The 20,305-nt window shown below is 45.0% G+C and overlaps 1 protein-coding gene across 2 annotated transcripts in view; it reads right to left on the reverse strand.

The window, feature by feature from the left end:
- Positions 1-20,305, reverse strand: part of SYNPR (synaptoporin) — a 109,771-nt gene that overhangs the window by 17,329 nt on the left and 72,137 nt on the right. For both annotated transcript variants that reach the window (XM_054838671.1, XM_054838673.1), the window contains one exon: positions 12,771-12,895. In XM_054838671.1, the coding sequence (XP_054694646.1) occupies positions 12,771-12,895 (125 nt within the window). The remainder of the gene's footprint in view (positions 1-12,770; positions 12,896-20,305) is intronic.

Genomic DNA, 20,305 nt, shown 5'->3' on the forward strand with positions numbered 1-20,305 from the left:
TACTCAAGGTAGAAATCTGCCTGAGAAGGGAAGGTCTTTTCTTTAATGAAATCAAGGTCCATTGACTCTTCCAACACTCTTCACAGACTGTTCTCAAGGAGGAAGCAATGCACACAGTGCTCCTCACTGAAAAGAGCATTTCCCCTGGCACTGGGCATCCCTGTACACTCGATGCTAAATCCTGGCTATCTGAAAGGCTGTAACACAGCAAGGAACAGGCTTCCTTCCAGCCTTCAGGAGGGTGGATGGATCTGGGCTCTGCATCTTTTTCCTCCCCCCCAGATCTGCTCCCTGAGGACAGACTCCTGAGGGCAGAACCCTGCAGCAGTGGAGCCACTCTACAAGCTCTCGCACACCATGAACTCTTGCAGAGGGAGCCACTGCTAAGCAGTTGCCCTCAGTCCATATTTTTTGCCAATTATAACCATTACCCAGTAATTCCCATAGGATCTGAATCTTTGCACCCAGGCATCCTGGAGATGTTGAAGTCAGTCTCTTTTTGAGGCAGCCAGCCTGTTAATACCACATTTGATCTGCTTGAAGTCATTAATGCTGAAATTCTCTCCAGCCCTTCAAAGTCCAATAGCTGAAACGTTCATAGAGCCCTGGACAGCTGTGGGGATGCGATGGGCTTAGCCCAGCAGCAGGACAGCAGGTACCACAGAGGCAACTGCTCCCTGGTCCTTTTGCATCTGTGATGTTCTGGCAAAACCAGAGTTTTCCACCCCTTTGCTAACAGCAAGATGACTGTTTCTTACTCCAAGCCTACCCTCTGACAGCTCTTTTCCCAAGATGAAGAAATTACAATTTACTTGAGTATTCCTGCCCCCGTCTGCCATGATGGGCATCCCAGCACTGCCTGCGTATGTCACAGCCATTCAAAACTGAGGTGCTTATCAATATTTCCTAACTGTCCCAGCAATTTTCCACATCTCACTCTACCAGCCCCCAAAAAGCAATACCCCCTCCAGACTCCCCAGCATCCAAAGATGCCTTCAGTAACCTCCTCTCCTTGGTCTCCTCCCCTTCCAGAGCAGCTGCACATTAGTTTCTACCACATTCCTATCCCTACAAAATCAGTTAATTTTTCTCTGGAGATAGAAAACAAAAATAAAATTCTCCAGCCAACACAGCAATCCAAGCTTGGTCTTTTGTTTCCTTGCTTTCTAGGCCAAGAAAGAATACAGTTTGCTGATCAAGGAGTATCTGAAAGTATTTTACTTTGAACTCCTGTCCTCTCAATTTCTTACAAAAAATATCCCAAACCCTGTATCTCTCTAGAACTGGTCAACACTACCAGTAGTTTCACACAAATACATACTTCATCTTGCAAACATTTATTCCCAACTCCTGTGCTGGACATTTGAACATCCTAAAGATCTCTTCTTTGTCACAGCTGCCTTCAGTGGCTTATACTCATCCAAATACATGTCCAGAGCAGCAGCACCAAAAAACCCCTGAAGACACTGCTGGGAAGCTGACCAGGAAAGCTGTAGCAACCTATACTCTCTCCTGGTTTATATCCAGTCAAAATAATGGAAAATATTCCCTGCACCACCCACCTCCCCCCATATTTTCAATTTCTTGTCAGGTTCCCAGACCTCACTTGCACATAGCTGTTGCGCAAACATTTGGCCAGCACTATTTTCCTACAGTACTGTTTTTAATAGGACAAGCTGTCAGCCACAGTTGCTGTCTCAACACACCACATTGTGTGCGCTGTGCTGGAGAGGTGGTAATTCCCCCAGCACTGTCAGATCAGAGCAGGCACGCCACAATGCCTACCCAGAGCATCGCAACACGCACGCCCTCTGTTCCATCCCTCTCCACCTCACATCTATTCTCCTGTTAACACAGGAAGTCAGAGACCTGTTGAGGTGCTCAGGTCTCCAGGAGGGGAAGCTACAAAACCCTTTTGAGGATGGAGTCTAAAGACATTGGAATAGGGACAGCCCCAACGGTGGTGGGGACAGGGCACCAGTGCCATGTCTGCAGCTTGGGATCCCTCTTGCAGGACCCGTTCACAGTGATTGTGTTCACAAAGCTCTTGGAAAACAGCCTGTGCAACAGCTTCATCACACTCCCAGAGGAAGAAACGTCCCAGACACGTGCCAGCCATAGCAATGAACCTCCCCAGACTGTGCGCGTAGCAGTAATGCAAACCCTAGTACTCTGCCGTAGCACCAAAAAGGAAATAAAACAGCTCATTATAGAACACGCGCTGCCGGGAGTGTTCGGAAAGCTGAGTGGGTGATCCCAACCCCACTTCCAAGCCTACATCCAGACCCAGATTTATCTCCTAAGATATTTTCACAGCTCTTCAGAAACATACACTTTTCCTTGCTGTGCAAGCAGAGCATAGCACTCAAAGATGTGCTCCGCTGGGCTTCACAAACCCAAATACCTTCTCAGATTGGGTACTTACATGCTCTGTGGTACAGAGTGGTGGTGCTCTGATTACCCTTCACTGAGCTATTTTCTTGGGATGAACTGCTTCCTAGTCACCGGAAGGCTTAGCTACTATCTCGGATGGAAGGTAACCCTTGATTATCTTAAAGTCATCATGTCCATGGAACAATGCAAAGTAGGCAGTGCTCAACTGCCAGCTGGGGCTAAACCACATCACCTGGAAATGCCACAGGCACATATTTGCATTGCCACATGCACAGCTGTCCAGTGTTACCCAGTCCCACCATGAGATCCTGACTGAACCATAGCTCTGATGTCCCTCCTGCTGCCATTTCCTCTGGATGGACACAGAAATCACCCTCCAATCTAACAAGCCTCTGTCAGAGCAGAACAAAAGTTTTTATTAGGAGAAAATTCTACAAAAATCTAAACATCTAGAGATATAACATAAGCAATAGAAAGCACAAAGCAAAGGCCTAAAAAACCAGTCATTGAATCTAGTAAGACCATCTCTGAGAAGCAGTGTATCAAATCCCTGAGCAGTGCTTTTGCATGGAGCGATGCAGAACTGCTGAGCCCCCTTCCCGCACCCCAACACGCTCTGCTGCTGCTTGCATCAGTTCATAACACTCATGTCACATCCAATCCACCTTGCCTACCACAATTAGATGGGCTATGAACTCCACGTAAAATTAATCCAAATTCTTGGGCACCACCTGATATTCAGCCAGAACCACCTGAAAGCATAAATCCTTCGCCCTGTGAGAAGCGGGGTTCACATACAGTTTAATCTAGGTCTATAAACCCTGAAAGCAGCAATTTCACCTCCAAGACCAGCTGCGATAAATGCAAGAACAATTACAGAAGATGCAGCAATGTTTATTCATTTGTATCGTATTTTAACACAAACTTTGTATTTCAACTATAGTTTTCTCAAGTATATTGTCCTAAGGTACTTAAAGCAATCAAATTAAGTCCTCTGTAGAGTTTTACGGCATGATTCCAATAAAACTCCCAGTCAAAATATTTTCATCCGAGGTACATGTCAAACCCTTTTCTCAGTGAGCCCGTGGGCTGACTCGCAGGTTGAGCAGCACACAGGGCAGGAGCCCAGGCAGACCTGCAGGACTGCTGATTGACCTGCGGACAAACTGCCAGCACCTTCACACTGAGTAACCCGTGAAGTGTCACTTCTAGGAGTCCAGACAGGACAGCGAGAGGTACCTCACTGAGTGGGGCTATGCTGGATGGGGCTGGATGCCCACCCTCTCCAGAGTCTATTCAATAAGTAGAAATATTGCATTAAACTCTTGGCAAATAAATTCACGCAGAAACCAGGTGTGAGAAGAGACCAAAGACATCCTACATATCCACTTCCCTACAGTCCTGGGGAAACCTTCGGGGCTGCTGCACAAACACACATTTGGGAGCAGGGAAAAGGGGAAGGACGAGTGTTTGATTGTCCCCTAGCTGGGTCACCACATGCTGTCTGGGGTATGGGATCAATTGCCAAACAAAGCAAAGCCGAAGGGTTTGTGCTTTGGTTGCTTCAGTACTGGCAGCATGAAAACGTGCAAAAAGAAATTTGCAAGGGAAGTTGTAAAACGTTTGACTTTTAGAAAAAGCCTTTGTGGCAGGCACAGATAAAACACCATCACTGCACAATACCGCAGAGACTATTAATGAATATATATTAAAAATTCAAATTGTGAAAACGCTGCATATATTAACAAATCCACAAGTGACTTCCACTTTAAGAACAAATTCTGGCTAAAGTATTAATGAAAAATTTTTCTGGCAAATATAGACTCTATGAAGCAAAATAAACCAGTATGGTTCAATACCATCCAAATTCATCAAGAATCCAATCAGTTTTGGGTGCCAAAAGAGCAGCTTCTACAATTTAACAAAGATTTAAGCAGCAGCATTCTCCCTTCTCTACAGACACCATCTTCAAAAGAGTTGCTACCACTTTCCTTCCCATTTACTCCCCAGCCAGCTGTGTGCCCACGAGCTCTGTGTTCATGCAGTGTTTGTGCACGGACATTTGTAAGAGAAGACAACAGCTGACCAGTCTGAAGAGCTGCAAGACAAGCTTCCTCTATGGCCCCAGTTCAGCATTCAAGGATGTGTTTGCTTCAAGCTTTAAGGTATTAAAAACTACAAAGAAGCTGGAGAACACTGAGTACAGCAGCAACTGAGAAGACCTCAACATCTGACAAAGTCATCTTGTCTGCAAAGCTGCTGCCCCGTGACAAGCCTACTGGCTGGAGCAACAGCTTCTCCCTGGTTGTGCAACAGACTGGGGACTTTACAGTTTTACAAATATTGGCAGCCAGACCTCCTTCTCTGACCTACTCAAGCAGTGTATCATTGTGCACAGCCCAACACACCAGCAGCAAATGAATGAGCAAAGACTTTGCCACTCACGTAGCCACCCTTGGGCTGTGGCTTCTTGGCTGCGTACAAAATAGTTTGGCACAGAAGCTAAGCCACTCAGATCAGCTAGCAAATTGTGGGGGCGGTGGATGATCTCTTCCTTCATATGACGGTGCATCAGTTGTGCTAAGGATCACATGCACTGCAGATCAGCCTCAAAGAGAAGTTGAAGATGTGGCTGTATCAGATTCCTAGTGGTTTTCTATAGCTCTCATTCAGGAACAAAGCATCAGGTGACTGGCAGCATCTCCCAGTCCATCGCTGCTGGGAAAAGGGTACTTGCATTTCTCCATAGTTCAAACAAAAGTGCAAACTGCCAGTAATAACCACTCTTCGGCCAAGTTGCCAGTCTTGAAGATTTCTACAAAGTGGGTTTTGAAGACTAATTGGGGTCAGGAAGAGGCACTCAAAACTAGAAAAGCCACAAAAGTCATCCTTATTTTTATCTGTTTTAATCAGACCAGCAATGATTTCAAACTCACTGACAACAGAAATTAAATTCTACATTGTGCTCACAGCCAGCCACTACTGCAGACCATGGCTCGTCCAAGTTCAAAAGCACAGACATTTTCTCCCATTCTACTGTCCTCTTAGTGTAAAAAAACCAAAACATCCCACATAACTTGCAGGAACAGAGAGAAAAAACAAAGACAGTATTCCCAGAGCCAGTGTGGTCCTTGAAGGCCCATGGACACTGAAGAACACTGATTTGCAGATTTTAATTACTTCAGTAGTTTTGTAGCCACGCACAAGTAAACAAAAATCATATCAGAGCTCTGACTTATGGCATTCACTCTCTAATAATAACTAGAGCTGGTTACAGAAGTGTGAACTACTCTTTCCTAATAAAAACTGTGTTCATTCAAAGCTGAAAAGAAATATATTTATTCTGCAGACCTGAATCACCTTTTCCCTGGCCCAGGAGACCATGTAAGAGCAAACAGCTCTAAGCCAATAGGTCATTGACTACAGCGCTCAGCTGGGCTATGTAAAATCCACGTTCAGGTTGCTTATGGACTTGCTGTGGTACAGAGACTTGATCAAGGTGTCTGATGCCTCCACTTCCAGTGAAGCCATGTGCTGGGGCCAAACTTTAAATAGCTCAGAAAGTTCTTGCATTCATATCACTATGGAATAAATTTTTTTTACTGTTTCCAGTGGAAAAAGAGACTTTAAAAATAACTGCAATTTTCTGGACAGCCCTATAAATTATCAGAATGTACAATCACAGCTAAGAAAAAATAACATATATTTCCCAGTTAAATACACATCTTAATGCTTCAGTCTGCTTTGCATTGTTACATCACATTAAACATGAAGAGAATTTTGTGAAGGTGTCACAATTAGAGATACCCATATTCTGAAGGATTTATTTCCTGAGTTTTGCTCAGCAGGATGCAACATTAGGCTCCTCACTCACATAATTTTCAGTTTCCACTAACAGTAGTTAAAACCTAGAAGTCCTTGTTAGGCAAACCTATTCAACGAGAGGCCGCAATTAGGTACAAAAAGCACTGCTGAGACCAGGGTTTGAAATTGTTGTGGAAGATAAAGCCATGACCAAGCCCTCAGTGCCCATCCTGGAGAGCCAGTTTATATAATCAGAGTATCAATGAAAATCTCCAGCTTCACTGATGTATTGTTGAATGCCTTTCCTTGTCAGTTCAATGCTAGATGAGGTGGTCAGTTTGGCAAGAAAAGGGACTAAATTGATGCATCTTTTCTGGACCAACTGATGTCAGAGCCAGAAGGGACCATTGCGACCATGCAGCTTGTGCTCTTCGCTGCTGAACTTCACCCAACCATCCCTGCAACTCCTGTTTGTGCAAAAGCACAGCTTTTCAAAAGGCACCAAGTTTTGATTTAAGGAGTTCCAGGATGGAGATTTCTCCATTCATTAAGCTGGAATGGGTCATGCAGAGTTTAACCAGTGCCTCTCACCTTCCCAGGAGCTCTGCCAAATCCACCTGGGAACTGGGACATCTACATTTTGGCACAGAGCACACCTGAACTAGTGCAACTTCTGCTGGCTTGCTTTTGCTTCCGTCTACCCACAGAAGCATTACGAGGTCACAATTTACCTTTGCAGAAGGGTCATCTTCTGTGTGATGAAGACGTGCAAAATAAAACATGAACCTTAGGAAAGAATAAAGTCATCTAGTTAAACTCCCTATCTCCCACCCTCAACTGTTCTGGCAGTCCAAGGCAGCTGGGAGGAGAGCCTGCCATAATTGCCTGAAAGTCAGCGTTGCAGGCAACTACTTAGTTTAAAGACTTCCTATTTATCAGCAGCTCCTGGTCTCCCAGCTGTAATAGACATTTATAACCTTTTGGCCAAAATGTTTTCCACTGAATTCTAAAGCAAGATTTACTGCAAATGGATAATAAAAAAAGAAAGCTAGTACGCTCTGGCACAGAAATGTGTTAATATTAACAGAGGCTTTTTCCAAAGAAAGATAGTTGCAAAGCACAAAGTTAGATACTTTTTTTCTTAATTATCATCTGTAGCTTCTAAGTAGACAATTTAGATCTGGCTGTCATATTCCAAATGAAAGACTAGCCTACCCATGGCATGCAGATGAGGCATAGACTTTAAAGGATGCTCAATGAGAATGTCTTTATTCAAATGAGATGCTTACAGAGTGAATGAAAAGCTCCCATAAAATACAATTTCCTTTTCTATCAGAAGCAAGGATTACTTCCAGGCAGCTTTACTAGCACACTGGAACAATACTAATAGGTTATTTAAAATAAAATGGAATGCAACATTTGTTTTGCTCACTGCTGTGACTCAGATGTGCACAGACATATCCTTTCATCAGGCTCTCATGTTAGCACCACCAGGCAATCCCAGTCTGTCCCACTAGGAACTATGGCTCAATTCTCCTAACGCCTACACACATACTTACCTTAACCATTGGCTTAGGTGAGACTGTGTTTAAAATTTAACCATGTGATCCTCTCGGCCAATGTTTTCCAAGTAGCTTGCAGGATGAATGCCACAAGAAAAGGCAAGATATACTGCAAACCAATTCCCATGCAGCATTTAACTTGGGGATACCCTGTTTATGTAGGCTGGGCTAAAGCACCTTCGAAAGCTAAAGGCAAAGAGATTTTAGTTCAGGATCTGCCTCAAGACTTAACAGACAGCACACTTATGGGATTGTATTGAAATGCTCCTCCCTTCCCATCGCACTGCAGACCCGTGCAGCCCAACCCCTCTGCTCCCAGCGCTCACCCCTGCCACCAGCCCTGTGCAGCATCACCCCACAGCCAGGCTCGAGCAGAGCATTCCTCCCTTGGTCAGGACAGGGATTTGCAGAAGTGCAATAACCACAAAGCAACAGGTGATGATATTAGCGGATAATATCCCCGGCTGGCAGTGTGCTGCCTCTCTGCACAGCATCATAAGAGCACTTCTGCTATGCAAAGTTTCATTTAAATCAGTAGCTGAAGCCCAAACATTTCAGCGCCACTCTGCCAGTTACAAGAAAAACATTAAGTTTGTGACGTGAACAATTATGTAGAAAAAGTCTTCAGTACAGACTCAGTAAGTCAAGCCTGACAGCTGACAACCAAAAAAATTTGCTTTTAGGAGGACTGGTTAAAAAGCACCTTAAAACAATGAATATCAGCAACAAATATGTGCACAGTAGCTGTCTATTCAACCACTTACTATCAAAGTAAGACAAATGAATAGCAAAGTAAATGACAAAAATGTTGCTGGAATCCAAAAAATAGAAATAAACAAATAGGACCTTCACCAGGACCCTTACTACAGAAAAAATATTGCTTCAGGGCACTTGGATGAGTGACAAATCTGATCTGAAAGGGTGATGGACTGTGAGAGTAAAAAAATAATTCCAAGATGTTGATTCCCCCTCACACACTCAAAGAATCATTACTGGGGTGAGGGTCAAGTTGATGAACACCCTAATGTGTGCCAAATTTGGAATAGATACTGTACCAAGCACAGATCCTAATGCTGAGAAAAACTGCTAGTGCAGAACCAGAGAAGTCTTTTCCATATTTGAACTTGAGTGATTAGCATACTTATCTGTACTTCCTCGCTTCTTCCTTTTCAAAGGGCAAATGAATCCAGGTCCAGAATTAAACTGGGGAGAGAATGCTATTCTGGCAGAAATGAGAAGCAACCACCTTGTGCAGGGGTTCATTTGGGGAATTTTTTTTGTGCTCCACAAGTTCCTGCTGCCAGAGTCACAATGGCAGTATGATAATGCAGGAGCCAAGCACAACTATCACCTTACCAGAACTTTAATATTAATTCTTTCTTGATTTTTTTAAACTGTATCCTTCAAACTCCCTGTCCACTGGAACTAATAATTTCTCTTGAATTCATTTCCATTGTTTGCTGGAGACTTTTGCAACTTATAAGTTGGGGCTGAGAAAAATCTTAGTAAAAGGGTATGAAGATGCTCCTTGGTTTGCAGGAACATCTGGAGCTACCTGCTGTGGAGTGCAATGCTTCTTCAGTACAGTCAGGACTTGCCTGGGGCTATGTGAATCACTGGTTTGAAGTCAGCTTGGAAATCAGTATGTTTTAATCACACATCCCCAGACCCCATCAGCACTGGTTTTGCCCTCCTGCATCCTCCCTTTTTTTAAAGGGATGGGCCCCAGCAGCACATGGTCACAAGTGCCTTCCCTTTCAGTCTGGAAAACTCCCTCCCTGTTCTAATCTTGCTTTAACGGGAACATTTTCAGGCTCCTTCAATCTAATTTCCAAAACATCCAAGTCCTCTTGCTTTGCCAAGCAGTCCCGTTGAGCCTTACAATTTTGTTTACTTGCTTAAAGCTCTTGACACTTAGTGATCAACTAGCTAAGGTCTAGCAGTTCAGCTTTAGGAGAAGAAAGCAAAACCTCAAACTCACAGCAACAGGAATGAAAGCAGCTGAGAGACAGCTACATGGCTTGCTTTATTTCAAGTCATGCTGGAAGACACAGCTCAAAAAGCAGCACTCAGGTATGCAACTGCTTAAGTGCCATTGCTGACAGCCACAACAGTACTGCAATAGATGCTTGGCAGATCTCTCCTTCCACCTACACCTCCCCCAGTCGTCAGCCAATAATCAGAACGCTGAAAGCATTTGAAAAGAAAATGCCACTTGAATATGGACTTATTCAGACCTGGATGCAAGACAACTGGTGGGAAACTCATCCTACCTACACAAAGCCTACATGCCCATGCAGGCAGATAAGCTTCAGAATCAGTCTTGATGAGGGAGCCTGAACTTAAAATGTGTCTGCTTTTTCCAAAGGTATCAGCTGCTCCAATATGAAATACTACCTGCCCAACTAAGCTCACATCTGTTTTTAGAGCATCCCCTCTCCATTCTGTGAAAGGAGCACTGGAGAACAGCAGAAAGAGCAGATTCATGAGGAAGTCACAGGAATATTTAGATTAAACAGTAAAATGACACCAAATTCCACAGGTAGCACCAGGCCAGATTTTCCAGGCACACATCTGCTACCCCATGTAGTCTGTACATTTTTGGAAACTTTCTGCAGGTTTGCATGCAAAGCTCCAAATTGCATAAAAAATTAGCATCTTCATGCTTCTCCCAGAACACCAGCTGGCTAAGTGTCATCTCCCTTCTCACCTGCAAATTACAGGTATATTTCCTGCACATGGGTCAGGGCAATCCCAAACACAACTACAGGCTTGGCAGAGAATGGATTGAGAGCAGCCCTGAGAAGGACTTGGGAGTGTTGGTTGATGAGAAGATCAATATAACCCAGCAATGTATGCTTGCAGCCCAGAAAGCCAACCATATCCTGGGCTGCATCAGAAGTGTGACCAGCAGGTCAAGAGAGGTGATTCTGCCCCTCTACTCTGCTCTTAAGAGATCCCACCTGGAATACTGCATCCAGCTCTGGGGTCCCCACTACAAGAAGGACATGGACCTGTTGGAGCAAGTCCAGAGGAGGCCGTGAAGATGATGAGAGGGCTGGAACACCTCTCCTATGAAGACAGGCTGAGTCAGGGTTGGTTAGCCTGGAGAAGAGAAGGCTCTGGGGAGACCTTATAGCACCTTCCAGTACCTGAAGGGGCCTACAAGAAAGCTGGAAAAGGACTGTTTACAAGGGCATGGAGTGATAGGACAAGGGGTAATGGCCTTAAGCTGAAGGAGGGTCGATTTAGATTAGATGTTAGGAAGAAATTCTTCCCCGTGAGGGTGGTGAGGCACTGGCACAGGTTGCCCAGAGAAGCTGTGGATGCCCCATCCCTGGAAGGGTTCCAGGCCAGGTTGGATGGGGCTTTGGGCAACCTGGGCTAGTGGAGGGTGTCCCTGCCCATGGCAGGGGGGGTTGGAACTAGATGGGCTTTAAGGTCCCTTCCAACCCAAACTGTTTATGATTCATGTGGCCAGCCATCCCACTGTACATGCCATGCACCCAATCTTCAGGTGCAGGCTCCTTGTCATATCCCACTGCTCCAAGCACTCCTAGCCACAGCTGGGAGCTACACAGACAGTTCAAGGGCCAGCTACAGCCTCAGTTGCATCATTTCTGCCAGTAAACCCTATTTTGCATTATCTTTCTAACATGTTAGAATGCTACAGTTACCCAGCAATATTTCCAGTTTTCTAATAAGCAAGACTGTGGGAAATTGCAGATCCAGCCACATCCTTCTAAAACCAATGGTTGACATGCCTGGTAAAACACCAGGAGATACTTACTGGCTACATCTCTGTTTTATAAACTTTATATATAAAGTATTATTTTATAATGATGCAAATTAAAAGCACTTTACTGTAGGTTGTATTCTGTAATGAATGCTAGAGAAATGACCTATTTGGAAGAAAATCACATTACAAGTTCACATAACTCAATTTTCACGATCTCTCATGCATACTAACTAGAAATGAAAGAAAATGCAGACAAGTTCAAGACAAAAACCCTACATATTTGTAATACCAGGCAATGTGCCTCTTTGGAGTAATAAATGTGTGTCAAGGAAGAACAACAGTTCAAGGAATCAAATTCAGTTTCCACTGTTTGGAAGATGCTGTGTTCTAGAACATGTTAAAGTAGATGCTATTACCTCTGGTCTGTGCATAGCAATCATAAGCAAAACAGCATGTGATTTCCCAAGGAAGCAAGATAATTTGAGTCATAGTGTACTAGGCTTGAGATTGGATTATGCATTCTTTTCTTAATCATCTCAATTCCTTAAAGAAATCACTTATACAGAAGTGAAAGGTTTCTAGAGTGGACTTGACATCTTTAAAGAGAGAAGACTGGATGTTCTTTTGAAGCAGGATCCTAAGTGGCATGAATGTTTATATATATATTTAATCTAACTACAGCTTTCAGACATACTTAAACAAAATAAAATGTTTTCCTAAGTCACTAGGTCCCAAGGTTCAAGTATTCTGGCACCAAGAGATGCAGACAGGCAATTAGTAGAATTTTCAAAAGCATTTCAAAATTCTAGTTCAAACTTGTTTTGTCTTTTGCTTCCCCTTCCCCACAGAGTGGCTCTTCCAGATCCTTGCTACTCCTCCAGTGATTGGGAATCCTCCCTCATTTCCAGCTTAGTTAATGGCCACATCACAGTTAATGGCTACTTTATCCCCTTTTTCCTTGCCTACCACTTTCCAACCCTGAGCTGTCTTGACCGTTATGGGGCTCGCCATGCCCACAACTGCTGTCCTCTTCACTGAGCTCCCATTCTCCAGCAGTTCCCACCACCCCATCCTCACCAGGTGTAGTCAAATTCATTCCTCCTGCACACCCAGAGCCTAAACAACATTGTGAGGAGAATTCAGGAGCCCCAGATTGGTGCTTAATCAAAAGCTGCTAGAAATAATGGAAAACCCCACTGAAAACGGGCTTCGCGTTAGCCCCCAATGCCTGCCTCCCTGCAAACGAACCGCCACGAACCAACCCGGGTTACCTGAAGGGGTAGGCAAAGGCTATGTCAATGTTGAGGTCACTCTCTGACTTGTTTGCACAGTCCACACTGAGGCGCAGTCCTCCAGAGTACCCACCGCATGTTGCAAATGCAAAGATTGCAAAAAGCTGTCAAAAACAAACAACATTTTTATTTTATTTCATTTCAGCAACCACCACAAGCAAATCCACGCAGAAGCTCTCGCTGCAGCACCGGCCCCCTCGGATCAGGTTATCCATCACTCCATGCTTTCAAAGCATTGCCAGACATTACTCCTGCACCCTTCCCAAAAGCCGATACAAAGAACCACAAAACTTGAAGGCCTGTTGCCACACACAGACAGAAACATCACCGTTTGTCTGTGCCAGACATCTCAGCCCTTCGCTCCTGTCTCAAACCCCATTTGGGATTCACAGCCCAGGCTGTGCGATTTAAATCATCCCACTGACAGGCAAACTTGGACAAGAGAAGTGTGAATATTGACTGACCATAATGAGTCAGTCTTAACCCAAATACAACACTGGCAGAAATATTTATAAGGAGCAACCAGGAGTAGCAATAGTAGACCAAGACAGTTCATGTGCACACCATGCCATTCCATGGCAATATGCAGAACTGTGCTGTCCCCCTTCCATTTCTTGTATGACTTGGAAAAAATACAACAGCTTTTTAATTATTTTTCCTAAATCACTACTGTAACCCAAGATAGAGGTGCAGTAAACTGACACTCAGCAAAACAGAAAAAAATCAAGACTTCGGATAAGCTCAGGCAAACGAGACAGGAACAAAGAGCTTGGGTGGTTCTGATGCAAATCCATATCACATCTTAATTGTCCAGGAGAAAAAGGTAAAGGAGGGAGTGTGCAGGCCAGAGAGACACATCAGCATTTATATTTATATCAGGGGGTCAGATAGAGGAACTGGAAACAGGCATGGATGTCTTAAAACATCATCGAGGTAGGCTTCCTTGGAAGACCCTGAGCATAAGCAGGGATCGCTTATTTATGTGGTTGTATTGTAATTCAAATTAAATGACAGGCTAGATTTTGTTGATCGTATCACTATAGATCTGAAGTAGCTCCATCAGCTTTAGCAGTTACTCTGAGATCTACAGTGGGGCAGATATGGGAAATGACAAGTAAACCCCTGATCCCAGTCACAATTAAATAAGCTAAAAGTCAGCAACCCAGAGGAAACAAACAGTGCACGCATCCGGAAAAGAAAACATGTTCTTGGACACTGAAAAATTACACAGCAAGCAGATGTAATGGCAAAATAAAGGACTGAATGATTCAGTAAAAGCAATACAGGAATATAATAAATAGAAAAAAATAGACCTATCCTTCCTGCACAAAGCTCTGCAAAACACACCATTAATCTGAGCTCTCCCACTTCACAGCATGAGCAAAGCCAGGCATTTCAGCAGCCTCCTTGGACTTCAGCTTTACATATGCATCTTTTCCCAAGACACTGCCAGGTTACAGGGGCAAGTCCTGAGCACTGGGGCAGGGAGAGCCTCCCCGGCTGCAAAGTGATGTGCTGAGCACAATGGAGCACAGAGAATAACAGGAGAATAATCTAAGTTCCCACCCTGCTACTCACTTCCAGTGTGACCAGAGCATATCACCAAGTATACATTTGCAAAGGTATTTACATGCCCAACAATAAGGAAAGTTGATAAAAAACTTTGATTGAATCAGCTCTTCATGCTGAGCTCACTGAAAAGAGGAAACCTGAGCTTTACTGTGAATTGACTTGTTAAATATGTGCCATGAAATAAGTGTTGCTACTGTAACTTGACTAGTGCTCCTTCATCTTAAATCAGACACTTTCTCTGTAAATACAAGAGGTTTCTGCCATTACACATAGCACAGCTCTGAAAATTAGTATTAATCATCTCAGTTTAATTTGCAAGGTGATGTCAGAAAACAATATATTAAGAAGACCAGGAGGAATTAGTGCTGACCTGCTTTCTGGCCTAATTAATGTAGTTGCAAACACAAGTGTTTTACAGATGCATAGGGAGTCACAAAGATTAATGCAGCAATAAATAGGCAACCAAAGGGCTGCAGTGCAAGACAGACCTGCCATAAAGGAAGCACCATCATCTCTCAGCTGCAGCTCTCTGCATGGTGACAAGCAGAGGAAAGATATGCAATTGAAATACATCTCCTTTAATCAAGTATTGAAAATCAGCATGTACATGTACCACCATATTTGTTCACCAAGGCCACAGTGCCATGCCCAAAAACACTGCTCAGGCTGTTCTACCTCAAAAAGAATCTCCTCCAGAGTTCCTAGTTTTACCTCTCCTCTGCTGAGAGCATCTTTGATGCACTTAGGCACCTGAAATCTCAATTCCTCAGACAGTTTGTATCTAGACTTTACTCACCCTTTAGTACCATGTTCAGCTCTTAATCAGAAGCTTTTCAGATGCTTTCACTCACCCAGCAAACCCTTTGGCCTCCTTCCTCTCCAGCCACAACCCACCAGGGCTGCCCACACAGTTTCCACCCTTACTCTGCTACAACCACCCAAGCAGCACCCACAAGGCAGGTAAGAAACAGAACAACCCAGCTGGGGATTTTTATACCAACCTTCAGCAAGGGCTCGGCCAACCTGAGCTTGGCTCTCTGCTGTGGCTGGATCAGATGCTGCTAACGGCTGGGATCACCCAGCTGCCAGTAATGCCAGGCTGGTTCCCACAGCTGCGTGCAGAGGCCTTGCAGCGCCTTTTGGAAGCATATTTATGTTTTGCATTGCAGGAGAGCAGGGTGAGGGCTGTAAATCTCTGGTGTTTCCCTGGAGTGTCTTGGCTAAGTAGCAGGCATAACTCTCCTCTTGCCCAGGCAAACTTCTCCTCCTACCTCTGTGTTTTTCCTTTTTTTTTTTTCTTCCCCCAAGTTTTGCTGCTTTATGTTGTCAGTGGAGTGCCTGGTGCATTAAGCCAAGATTTACTCGTTGGGTTTTGTGCACGCTGTAATTCTGTGGCAGTTGCAGGAATGCTGTAAACACCACTGTATTTTATTATAGCAGGATTTGTGTAAATGGCAGTTGTAAACCCCGTAATGGGAGCTTTATGGGCCAGATTCAATAAAACCTCCATCTGTGAGATAATTTTATTGAATCTGGCCTCTCCGAAATTGAAAAGTTTATGGAGAAAGGGAAAGCGTTTCCCTACGTTCCTATTTACTCTTTGCCTATAAATTCACGCTCAGCGCTAGCCCCATCTGCAGTGTGCATGCATATCGCCTTTCCCCTTCATATTAGATAAATCTCCACAGCACGTGGTTACCTCTGGTTATTGCACGGCTGCTGCCTCTCAAGGCTCAGCCCCGACAGCCAGTGCTGCGCCTGCCTTCCCCGGAAAAGCGGCAGCCGGGAGAAACACTGTGCCCTTGAGACAACAAATCTTTGCTGCTGTAGCTGTGCCGGGCTGCTCCTGCCCACTGGCACGGGAGCGGGGCAAAACACAGCCATGCCCTGCGCACCCCGTCCCTCCCGTGACAGTGGGTGTTGTGCTGTGCTGGCCCGACGATGATGCAATGGGAGGTCGGTGCCTTCACATCCACCTGGACCCTTGCAGGGAAATGGAAAATGCCTGTCCTCAGCCTGGATCAATGGTCCATGGTCGGTGTGGGATAACACCCCAAGCAAGCATCGCACTCATTCCATGTGCACTAGCGAAGCAGTTGCCAGCCCACCCGATGAGGCCATAGACCGAAGGGAGGAGGAGGAGGAGGAAGGAACATTATTTGAACTCCCTGGCACAGACCAGAGCAATGCACATCTCCTGTGTCCAGTCCAGCCTGGCTGGAAGATCACCCTTCTTCCACATGGTTTCAGACACGTCCCCTGCTCTTGTTATGGGATATTCCCTCTATGACCTTGTAGCCTTGACCTGCACTATTGGTATATTTTTCTAAGGAAATCAGGTAAATCCCATAGTCTACCTTAATCAACAGAAATTATATTTATTATGGTACTGTGCAATAATAAACAGCCTTCACTGTCAAGTCAGATTAGCATGTTTTAAAGATCAGTTGGCTCCTTAGCACATTGAGAAAAAATAGCGATATGATTTCCAGCAGAGCACATGCTTCTCACACCAGCTCAGGCAGACAAAGGTTCATCAGCTGAATTACAGGATCAGCTGGAAGCCCTCCTTCTTCTGATGCCGGGCTTCAACGCAATGGCAATGGATCCCCTAATTCAGTATTCAGGAGCTGTTATTTATCCTGACTTCAGACTCAAGGCTGGTCCGCTCGTTTCCCAGCCCAGCTGTCCTCGGTGGCCAGGGGCTCGGGGCGTGCGGTGCCCTGGGGGAGCTGACGTCCCAGCTGTGCATTAGACAGTTGGCAGTGCCTCGGCACATGACCCCGAACATCACTCATCCCGCTGTGGAAAGGAAAAATGGGATGATTTCCCATCGCTTCTCCACGTTTGGCTTTCCAACAATTCCCCTCAACGCCTGCTGAGCGACAGGCTTGCTGTGTGCACCAGAAGAAGGCAGAACGGTTCCTGACAAGGCGAGTTAAAAGGCTTATGTAGAGCATGTTACAGCTAAAACATCCTGTTAGAAAGATAACACTGTCATTTAAAATTGATGAAACTTTTATATAAGCCACTTGCTTTTCCCAGGAGCACGTCTGCCCTGAGCAGCAGACTTTGGCAGCTTGCTGGCAGATGATTTGGAGCCTCCCTGGGCATGCACCCCAAATCCCCCACCAGTGCGAAGAGGAGATCCCTGCTCTGCTGAGGACTCCTTGGCCACTCCTCCAGGATGGTGAGATCTTAAAAAGAAACCGTGTTGGTCTCGCCTGGAGCTGTGCTGGCCAAAGACAGGCTGTAAGGGACATGCAGCTCACTACATGGGCTGGCCTTCAACGCTTTCACTCGGGGCTGAGCGAGGAAAATGGGAACGAACCTGCTGGACACTTTGCTGGAGACCCCCCCCCAACCCCTCACTCCTGCCCTAAAACTAGAAAGCCAAGGAGAACTCCTGACACTGTTAAGGAGCAACGTGAAATATTTGAACTGCCTAGTCTTTATTAGTCATTTTACATGTTCAAAGTGTTTTACAAAGACCTATTTTTCTGGCATAATTTCTGGAGGTAAGACTTCTCTTTCTCCAGATCGCCGTAATAAAGCGACTGCAAAATGTTTGCCAAATGTTATATGGCTTTATGCTTTCTCCTGCTCACGGTGGCCAGTGGCATGCGTGAGAGCGGGTAGGGAGCGTGCTGCTCCGAGGGCCCCCGAGACGTCCCCCTGCAGCCAGCACCGCTCACCCAGCAGCGTGTCTCCTTAAACTGAGATTATTTATTTATAGAGCAGAACCAGTAATTGAACATTATTATTACGACTGTAAAGGGAAGGTTTGAAGGCACTAAATGACTGTACGGGAAAACATTTACTGCAGAGCTGATGGCCCAAAATATGTCACCAGTGAAGGATTAGGAAGCACTCTCTCCTCCAGGTCTCTGCCTGTTTCTTTTTTAAAATCTGGCATTTTTCCTGCGCAGATCTGAGCTGCAGACTTCCTGGAATCACTTCTCCTACATACAAGCCTTTGTGCACTGGAGATTATCAGATTATTGACTTTGGGATTCCTAATTATATCAACTTGACTGGTTGATGAATTGGAGGTGGATAGCATCGCAGCCGACGCAGTGCTGGGGGGGTAGGTGATGACTAGCAGGAGTCATTTTCCTCCAACAGCTATACAGGGAGAAAGCTGAAATATATTCTCCTCCTGCTGAGAAATAAACCCTAAAGCAATTGTTCACTAATTGCTGGGATTTAGTGTGCCTCCTTACAAATAAACAGCAGCACTGCAAAGAACAAACCTGTGCCTGCCCAGGCCTGGTCTGCATGGAGGAGAAAGCCCGAGGATGACGGAGCACCTTGGAGTTTGGGGCTTGAAGAACCACACATGCCCCATCTGGGGAACATTGTACGTCTGCCCAAACATTGCACCCAGCAGTGCCTCAGTTTTAGCACACAGCTGAAGGACCACTCAAGCGACTGTCTCACACCAGGAGGCCACTCACAGACCTTGGGCACCTCCAGGATGTGGTGGCAGCTGGGAAACAACTTTTGGTGTCACCATGCTGGAGCTGGGCACGTACAACCTGTCCAGATCTCACGCAAAGCACCTCACAGCTTTCACTTGGCTATCAGACTTAACATTTCTAGTGTCTTCTGAAAGGGGAATGGAAATGCAGCTACAGTGGTGTTGGCGGAAAATCTTTGCATCGACAATTTCGTTTGGCTTTACACTGAGCTAAGCGAATGAGGCCCCTTCTCATGCATGCGGTGTGGCGAGGAAGCTATTGCTGGAAAACACCTCCAGCCCCCGAAACCAGCAGGACCCACACAGCACGAGCTGCCATGTCCCCAGCCAGTGCCACCCACCCGGAGGAGACCGACCCACTCCAAGATCTCCCCACTTGGCTGGGGGCTTCGTGGGGGCATTTGCAGCAGCAAACCTCTGTTTTGCATTTTAGGGCACCCCACAGACAGCAGCCCTCGATGCCACCGGCTGGATGGAAAGACCTGACCCTGCAGCGGGCAGGAACCCCACAGCATCCTCTGTTTACAGCACAGCATTTCATTTAATGCTTCACATTTTTTTAAATGAAAAAAAAAAACTTAATTTGATTCTTAATGGAAAGATTTATGGAAATGAAATTGGGGTATTTTTAGTGAGTAAAGATCATGTTATAATAATTTGGTTCTACAATACTTTAATCCCAAGGAGACAATTTTCTTTCTTTTTCTTTGAAGAAAACCTTTATCTTTTTTATTCATCTTTCATTGATTATTCTAAAAATCCCATTTAGCTCCACCACATAATGGTATAGTAGTCTTTTCTCATTATATTTTAATAGAATAAAACCCAACTGTATATGAGAGGATTACATAGCCGTTTGTTGAGGTAAAGAACATTGTTCCTCCAGATGGTCAGACAGAATCTGTGTAATACCTTTCCTATTAAGTTCAAAATGTAATGCAAGGTGATGAGATGTGTTTCATCCAGTATTTAATGGGTCAACCATAAAGTTGAAAGCTAATGCTAAGGTTGGCAGCATGCATGGAAGAGTTAACAGGCAGAAAATAAAGATGTATCTAGACCGTATCTTCTTGGACTCAGTGAAATGAAAAGTTGTCAGAGGACCAAGCTACTTACACAAGTGGGGCAGAGATGCTAAGCTCTTCCAGCCCCTCTAACCATTTGTCAAAGGTTTGAGATAACTGAAGACATTTACAAGGACCTGAGGTTTGGGGGTTTTTTTGTTTATTTACTGTATAAATTGTTTTCTGTATGTGGCCACTGACAGTTTGGCAACGAGTCTTCCATGAAACAAAATACACCGATACTTGCTGCAGACAGATTTAGCAGTACCTGGGGTAATTACTGGGCATACACTGCTTCGTTTGGGATGTATCACAGAACGGTAGTTTCGCTGCGCTTACAGCCTGCAGCCCTTTTCCCCCTGAGCTGTAGAGCAGTCTGGAAGTTACAGCTCTTCTCT

This window comes from Grus americana, chromosome 11 (genome assembly GCF_028858705.1).
Source record: "Grus americana isolate bGruAme1 chromosome 11, bGruAme1.mat, whole genome shotgun sequence".
Lineage (NCBI taxonomy): Eukaryota > Metazoa > Chordata > Aves > Gruiformes > Gruidae > Grus > Grus americana.